This window comes from Orbicella franksi, chromosome 3 (assembly GCF_964199315.1).
Source record: "Orbicella franksi chromosome 3, jaOrbFran1.1, whole genome shotgun sequence".
NCBI lineage: Eukaryota > Metazoa > Cnidaria > Anthozoa > Scleractinia > Merulinidae > Orbicella > Orbicella franksi.
The window spans coordinates 30,996,353-31,005,413 of record NC_138147.1 but is presented as its reverse complement, the minus strand read 5'-3'; the positions used below and the strand labels follow the sequence as shown (position 1 = coordinate 31,005,413).

The 9,061-nt window shown below is 35.2% G+C and overlaps 1 protein-coding gene across 1 annotated transcript; it reads left to right on the top strand.

Annotated features, from left to right (window-relative positions):
* The first annotated feature begins 5,076 nt into the window (after positions 1–5,076).
* LOC145481984 (melanocortin receptor 4-like) lies at positions 5,077–6,012 on the top strand. The gene has a single exon (XM_081460567.1). The coding sequence runs from the start codon at positions 5,077–5,079 to the stop codon at positions 6,010–6,012; it is 936 nt and encodes a 311-aa protein (XP_081316693.1).
* Positions 6,013–9,061: the final 3,049 nt, after the last annotated feature.

Genomic DNA, 9,061 nt, shown 5'->3' with positions numbered 1-9,061 from the left:
ACGCAGTGGTGGGTCTAAAACACGACGCCGCCACGGCCTGGGTTGAGAATGTCAACAAGAATACTTTTCTAGCCTGTTCGAGAGAAATGCACAACTTTGATGGATTACATAAAGACATCAGATTAGTGAGTTTTTAATAAAAATTATTTTTAACTGTAAGGCATGAGTCACTAACGTTTGTAACATAAGGCCCTTTGACAGGCAGAGTTCACATACGAAAATATCATGTTTTCGCGTGAAAGCTCCCCTGGTATTTTAATGGTCGTAGTGATCCACGAGTTCTAAGAGTGTTTAAGTTTTCTGGAAGGTTAACATTGTCCAAGATGATCCAATCCTTGCATCATATATAGTGTTTTCACATGAAGTCATGACGGCCATATTAGTGTCCCAAAATAACTGATGTAAAGGCGGCCATGTTATTGGCCCAAACCATTCCTGATGGAGTTGAATTCTTTCCTAGTAAAAACACCTTGTTTTGTTCCAATGAATTTGCGTGGCTGCTGATCACGTGGGTGAAAACGCTCTATGAAAAATAAATAGTTATTGCTACAAATTCAAACGTGCAGGTATTTTTTAATTACAACTGTTCTATATACTGTCTATACCGAGAAAAGGTGCTCCGTTGTGGAATGCTGGGGTGATTTTCGTTTTATATCACTGTTCTTTACCTGCAGAACTGGTTTGTTTACGACAAACTTGCAAAAAACCTTGCCGGTGAAAAGCATCCCATCGAATTCCAAAACAACTTTTTACCTCTTGCTGAGAATTATAACTCTTACTGTCAGGTGAAATTTTTATGTGCTTCATTGTTATATTTAATTTCAGAAATTTTAATTTATGCAGTAGCTCTATTTCACAAATTGATGTTAGTTTTTCATGAGTCTGTCTTGTTATTGATCATGAATTTCGTCTGCAGACTAATTTGACAATGTTAAGACGAAATTCATCGTGAATAACAGGACAGACACATTAAAAACTGACTTCAATTTGTTTTTTACCATAACAAAAAGACATAAATTATAAATTCATGTGTCTGACTGTTTATTGACAATTAAAATTAGCCAATGAGCGTGCGAGAATTTCTACAGTTTTTTAAAATACATCTTAGGCAGTAACGGATGTGTATATATATATCTCTATATGTATAAAACAAACTACCCGTTTACCATCAAATGATACAAACGGAGAATGCAGACAAAAAAATTGATTTTCAAAACCGAGAACAATGACCCTTTCTGTCCATTATGAAATATACCAAACACGAGAGACCGTTTGACCACATTTCCAAACAACGAGAAGAGAGTTAAGTTGCAAATAGGACGCGTTGTAAAGTATTTTTGGCCTCGAGTTGTTTGGAAATATGGTCAAACTCTGTCTTGTGTGTTTCATTGACCTTCTCAACTGAAACTAAAACTGAGGAGACAACTGAGAAACAAAATTGCAAAAAATCTATGCTAGAACAGATATCCAAACACCGTCACGGTCATGATTTTCTTTGTTTAAGCTTGATCAATCATTATCGATTTTGAGAAAATCAATTCCCGTTCAATGTTTGAACTCGTCATTAACGTTATTTTTTTTCCGTCGCAGAAAAGGAATAAAAAGGGAAAAAATGAGGTGTACTAATTTAGACTGCTCTTGATTCCTTTATTTTATTTCCAGATCGTGAATTTTACAACGCCCAAGACTTTGACGCCCACGGTCATTGTGTCAGCGTCTCATCTTAATCCAGTTCCTCAACATCTTAACAGCGTTGCAACTTGGGTAGAAGTATGTAAATGTCACAATCTCCACGATCTCCACAAGCTGTCGATCAATCAAGAAAATCTAGACAGAAAACCTCGCTGAAAATTATAGAACTGAAATCAAAACGCACGTTACTTTTTTTTTTATAAGGTAGCTCTCAATATTTTCTTAATTACAATATCTTTTTTTGCTTAAATTTTTGTTTCCTCTTCTTTGTTAATTAGCAAATTGCGACTAAAGGCTTCCAAGTGTGTGTCAAAGAACTTCACAATCTGAATGGTTATGAGCCAGTGGAGGTGGCTGCTCTTATCATTGTTTAGCATTTTTACTTTATTTTAATCAATTGATTATATTTGACTCAATGATAATGTCGAGGCTACAGTTCCGTGCCAGCCGCTTTCATCTTGTTTGTCCGGGTTTTGTTCAGTACAGTCAAAGTCAAAACTACTTGAGGAGAAAGAACATCAATCGAGAAGACGTTAGACTTAAACAGAGAAGAGGCTTCCGTACAAAATTGAAGTTTGGAATACGGTACAAACTTTTGCGCAAAATTTTTGCGGGGAAAATGGATGCCGCTTTCATGGTTTTAAAATATATTTTCTTGGCTTACCAAAGTGAAAACTAAGCACTTGAAGTCCAGAACCTCTCCCAGTGAATCGACATTTGTCAAGGAGCAAATAGCAAATAATTTTGGGTATTGTACATGTATATCTTCTTTGCGTAAAATCGTTAACAAGATCTTTCAAGAAACATTACTACTACACTTTTTTTTTATCTTTTTTTAATGACAAACTCTTTTTGTTAACATTGTTACTCACCAAATTTAAATTAATGTTTTATTTACAGGTTCCTAACGGATTTTACACTCACAACTCCGATGCATTGAATAGAAAATGGCTCTGGAGTGCCGAGGGATTAACTTATGTAGACGAAGAAAACCTTTTTTGAATTATTTACAAGATTATAAGAGAAATTATGAACTCATTCTGAGAGAGAAAGTGTTTATTAGCACTATAAATCAAAGTTGGAACAGAATAAAATTACGTGAATCATTGTTTACGTGAAAACATCGTGTGTTTCTCTTTTGCTCTCGCTAACTTGCAACCCAAATTTTGGTATTTGGTAATGTACTAATCCCCTTAGCTTCATACAGTTTTTAGTAAACACTTGCATGAAGATGGCCATCGAGGCAGATGCGTTTTTAAATTTATGAAGTTGTTCAAATTGAAGCTGAATTTTAGCAAAGCACGTGAAAATATAGCAAACAACTCATGAATGGAAATTTAAGATGCAGTAAGCATTTAGAGTAATACGGTTGTACTATCCGTAGAATTTATTTCAATTTTTTTTTTTTGATAAAAACAAGCAATTTTAGGGCTTCCTGGTTACCGTGAATTATATCCCTGCGTTTAAACTTATAAGCATTAGTGCGAGACACTTGTTTGAATATAACTTAAGGGAGAAAGCAAGTCTCTCGACAGGCATTCCATTAAGACATGCTGTACTTATGGCCGCCGGGCGAACCATTTTCACACTTCCGACTCGATCTTGAAAGAGTCTTATTCCATATGAACCACCCTCCTTACCCATACTTCGGGCACCCCCATATCCTGAGTAGTCTTTTATACTCTTCAGACTCGGTTGGGCAAAAGCGTCGTCAAACACGATCAGGCTGACTATTCTGGACTTCTATGTACGATGCTCAGTCAAATGAGGCACATTTTGTGAACTGAAGAAGGTTGAAACACCACTCTACGTAGTATTTATTTTTATTGTGAGAAAACGTCCACATATACAAACTCTCGCTTTCTCATTTAGCTAAAGAATATAACCAAAAAGACAGGAAGTATGAGTCACGACAGACGTTTGGAGCATTCAAACAAGACGAACAGCCATAAGACTATTTGTTTGCGGAATTGAATCATATTTCCATGTTGCTATTCGAAGGTCAACGGTGCGAAATTAGTCTGTATACGTGAGTAGGCGTAAACTCGAAGTTTCATTATCATTCATCCGCCCCTAGACGAAAAACTGAAACCTAGGGCGCGATAAATGATTTGTATAAAGTATCTGTGAGCAAAACATTCAAAAAATCTGAAAAGAAGAAGTCAGCAGAATAAGAGTTTCATTTTTTTACAAAAGTAACTGCCAACTGTTGTAGTCTCAATATTCAAATAGCATTTTCAAAACATGTTTAACTTATGTAGGAAAATAATTCATAGGAGTTTTCGCTTAGGATTTTCACCTTTTGCGTTTGCCGAGTAATTTAAGAATACAAAGAATGTATATCAAGAATAGTGAGAAGTATACTATAAGCTAGAATTTCATGTAAATTGATTAAAGCAGATGACCGATCATCTTTTTCCTTTGCTCTAATTATGAGTGTATAGACAGCAAATACTGAATTGAAGAGTAAATTAAATGAAGACCTGTTTGTCATCTTGAAATTAAAGTTGTCAATTAGTATGAACATGACCCTTCTTATTTTGACTTGGATTTCATAAGCAGCAGCTTCACCTCAGTGATCAGCTGAAAGCGACGCGTGCGGAAAAAAATAAAAACTTGGAAAAGTAATTATCATTATGAGAAAAACTCAGCAACTAATTGTTAATTTGAAGCAACGGCTGTTGTGTATTTATCGTCCGATTTAACCGAAAGACTTTCTTCAGTAAAAAGCTAAAAAAAATACAGAGGGTTGTTCTTCAATTTCTCTGCAGGGGAACGTTATTCCAAAGAATGAAGTTGTTTCCCAGTGTGTCTTTTTCTCGAAAAAATGGGGGACAATAACGATGGCATTCTGAAAACGCGACTTCAACGGTTCTGCAATACTCTTTCTTCCATGTAGCGAAAAGAGAAAGACGAGTTACGAGAGTTACGATATCATGTCGGATAATAAGACTGCTTTTTTTAAAATGTTTATGAGATCAGTCGCCATTACTATCTGTTCACTTGAACTTCTTCTTTGAAAACATATGACAGGTTAACAAGGTGTTGAGAAATAAATTACTTATAACGGTAACCGAAAGTTTCTAGGACTTCTAGAATTTAAGAAATATTGCCTGACATTGAAATATAACACAGGTTTTGAGCCCATTAGTCGGGTTATAAATTTGAATTTTTGACATTATCAGTTGATGTTTATCATCAAAGAAAACGTACTAATACTCCTAAATTTAGAAAAATTCAGTCCTTGGCAGAAAGACCATCTGCTTGGGCGGTTAAATTAATTTTTTTAAATCAATTATTCATAGATGACAAAGCGTATGACAAATCGAAAGGTATGGCCGGATTAACAACAACAGAACACATCGAGAGTTATATTGCAGAGTAATGGTTACGACAAACGTTACTGGAAATGAAAAGCAGAACATTGTTCTCTTTGAACAGTTACACTGCTCGCCGGATTTACTGATTGCTGGGACACACCAATTGACATTTATCTCAGTTTTAAGCTCTTTTCTGTCCATTACGGCATTTCTTGGAAATGCTCTGATCCTAGTTGCTCTTCGCAAAGAGTCTTCACTTCATCCGCCGTCCAAACTTTTGCTTCGTAGCTTGACAACAACAGATCTCTGTGTTGGTCTTATTGTGGAGCCTCTGTACGTGACTTTGGTGGTGACTGTCGTGAATGAACATTGGAGCATTTGTCGCTACGTAGCAGTAGCAGTTTCTATTGCAAGTTATATTTTTTGCGCAGTGTCTTTGCTCACCCTGACTGCAATAAGCGTGGACAGACTTCTCGCCCTGTTGTTGGGACTGAGATACAAACAAATTGTCACCCTGAAGCGAGTCTACTTGATAACTATTACCTTTTACGTTGTGTGCACTGCCTCTTCAACAACGAAGGTCTTTTTGAGTTCCATTGTAGTGTCATGGTATGATATTATAGTTGCTTCATTGTGTCTAGTAACCTCGGTCTTTTCCTACACGAAGATTTTCTTCACCCTCAGTCATCATCAAAATCAAGTGCAAGACCATGTTCAACAACCGAACCAAGCAAATCAACTGAACATAGCGCGATATAAAAAGGCAGTGTCCAGTGCACGGTGGTTGCAATTCATGTTAGTCGTTTGCTATCTACCATATTTAATATTGGTAACTTTGCTCCTTCGTGCTCAGCCATCTTCATCTATTTCTCTCGCTTGGAGTTATTCCTCCACTTTAGTTTACTTAAACTCGTCATTAAACCCGATTCTTTACTGTTGGAAGATCGATGAAGTGAGACAAGCAGTGAAGGACACAATCAGACAAGTACTTTGCTGTTGATCGAGTTAGCTCTTGTGGAACTGTATCATCTCTTAGCTTACTAAGAAAAAAAAAACTATAGGTAACCGATAAGATTATTCTTGAAAAGCTGTCTTGCATTAAGATTGAATACTCGATTTAGTAAGTTTATTGGTATTTTGATTCATTTACATGTTATTCAATTTGTAAGAGTAACAACGGTAAAAAAATCATTTTTGTAAATTAAAAAGTTCAGGCGAAGAATATTTTGTAGTTCTGCCAGAATAAACAGAAGAAAGACAAGAATAATTTCCAATTCATCTCCGGATAAACTGCATTAACGCAGGTGTTCACTCAGGTGTTTCCTTTGATCAGATTTTTAGTGTACTTACAGCAAATACTGAATTGCAGAGTAAATTAAATGAAGACCTGTTTGTCAGCTTGAATAAAAGTAAAGTGAACGTGTCTTTCATTTATAAGCAACGAAATAGTAAAGCCTGGGAACTTTGCTGACTTTGATAAACAAACAGCAATTTGTATTCAGTGTTTTGAAACAGGGAACGGGAATAAAACCAGCTCTGGCAAATTCTTTGTCATTTGTAGAGAAAAACGCAGCGACTTATTGCAAGGAATTATTACTTGAAATGAGTTCTTTTGTATTTATCGTCGATTTAACCGAAACGCTCCCCTCGATAAAAATTTGAAAAAAGTTGATATAGAGGGTTCATCTTCAATTTCTCTGCAGAAGAGCTTTATTTCAAAAAATAAAGTTGTTTTCGAATATGCCTTTTTCTCGAAGACATCGGGGATCAATAAAGATAAGGTTTTGAGCAAGCGACTTCTTTGAGGGTTTTGCAAATCGCCCTTCACTCTTGTAGTAAAAAAAGCGCAGAACTTTTAAGTCAAAATATCATATCGTAGAATAAAACTTATCTTCAAACTTCCCCGTTGTTAAAATGTTTATTTTATCAGTCGTCGATACTATTTGTTCACTTAAACTTCGTCTTTGACAACATGGCAGGTTTACTTTGGGTGGAAGAATGAATTTCCTGTAACGGTGACAGGAAGATTCCTGAGTCTCAAGCCCAGTAGTTGGGTCATACTGAAATTTATACTTTTGTGCATATATCGACGCTTATCAACGAAGAAAAAAGTGCAAGCTAATGCTCACTTGTAAAAATAAAGTCAGTCTTTGGCAGAAAAATTGGCTGTTTACATTGACAATTTTCCAACTTGGTGGTTCATACATGACAAATTTGACAAAATAATTAAAAAGCGTGGATAATTTCGATCAAGGCATACCCAACCAGATTGCAAAAATACCAACAGCACAGATAGTTATTTCGCAGAGTAAAGGCTACAGAAGACGTTTCTGGAGATGAAAAGCAGAACACTCTTCTGGTTGAAAGACTATACTGCTCACCAGATATAACTGGTGGAATATACACAGCCAGTTGACATTTATCTTAGTTTTAAACTCTTTTGTGTCCATTACTGCATTTCTTGGACATGCCAGATCGAATTTTCCCTACCAAACCGATTGTATTTTTAAAATGATTTTAAACTGTTTTTTTTTTTTAGTGCTTTTTTATAAATAATTCAAAATTTTGCTCTGTGTTTGTGATGTATTTAAATGTATAGTTAAAACGTATTTTATGACATTGAAATAATTTTCCATCAGTTTTTAGTGTATCTTTTAAACAGGGTTTAAATAGATCATTTAAAATCTATTTCAAGACTACGTCCGCAAACATTTTCTATAATAGTTTTAAAATACCAGTGAAACAATGTTTTGAATGCAATCTTGGCCAAGGTAGTAGATATGAAAGGTACTTTACAAATTATTCGTGTAAAAACAGTCTTTAAGTAAGATATTTAACACGTGCTTGTCAAATTAACGTTATAGACCAGATTTTTAAACATGATATTCAGAATGCAGTTGACATGTCAACAGCATAAAATACGTTTTAAATAGAATATTTGAAACCTATTTGAAATGGGAATTCATGATAAAGTTTTAAAATGCCACAAAGCAGTCTGTTTTTAACATAGTTTAATTTTCATTCAAGCGAATATACTATGTTAATGGCAGTTTTAAATAATGACAGCAAGGTCTGTCTTTAAACAGATTTTAAATTCACTATTTTTTCACTATTTTGAGACGTGCAAGATCAACATGTCTAACTCAATAACAATTTAAAGCTTGTTTACGACAACCAATTTTCAGAACATATTTACATAGAAATCAAAGTGGAAGTACATGTAGACGGCACATGCATATCTAAAATATATTTGCCTAATTCACCTAAAAGAAGGATTTGAATTACTCTCAACAAAATTTGCATCTCTTATTTGAAAACTGCTTTCATATTTTTTTTCTCTTTTCATTCACGCTACATGTACAAAAACATTTAACATATTTGATTACAATTAACTGTTGTAGGTTTAGTACGCTAAAAATGAACAAGACAGTGTAATCCAAATTCTACTCAAAGATATGATAAATGAGCTTTAATTGGACAGATTGTGCACCATTTGCTCAGTACGTGATGTTACATTCAATGAGACTGAGTTCAATGATTATGGTTTCTTTGCAAAGAAGTCTCATTAAATTAGTAGCAGATGCAAATGCAAAATCATTACACACTTTGGCGGAAGAAGGGATCTAACTAACAAAATATTTAGGTATATGCATGTACACTCTACCCTCGCAGTGAATCCTGATTTCATAAATATTTATTCCTTCAACCTCCCGATATCTGCAACCATTTTCATTTCATCTGCTTCGACACTTTGCCAAACGCCGCAAAGAGAAAGTGTCATTTATTTATAAGCAAGGAAACAGAAAAGCTGCAAAACCTTTGTTGACTTCGATAAAACAAACAGCAGCTTGCACTCAGTGCTTTGGAGGAAGCAGGAAAGGAGTTCAAAACCAAATCTGTATCCTTGCAAATTAAAACTATTGGTTCTAATACATCAGCACGAGACCCTGGCGAAAGGGTACAAAATCAATGAGGTAGAAGTGGATGATCACATGAAGACTGGCTTACCAAAATGGTCTACTTCGCCCGCTAAAAGCCTATATGGTCCC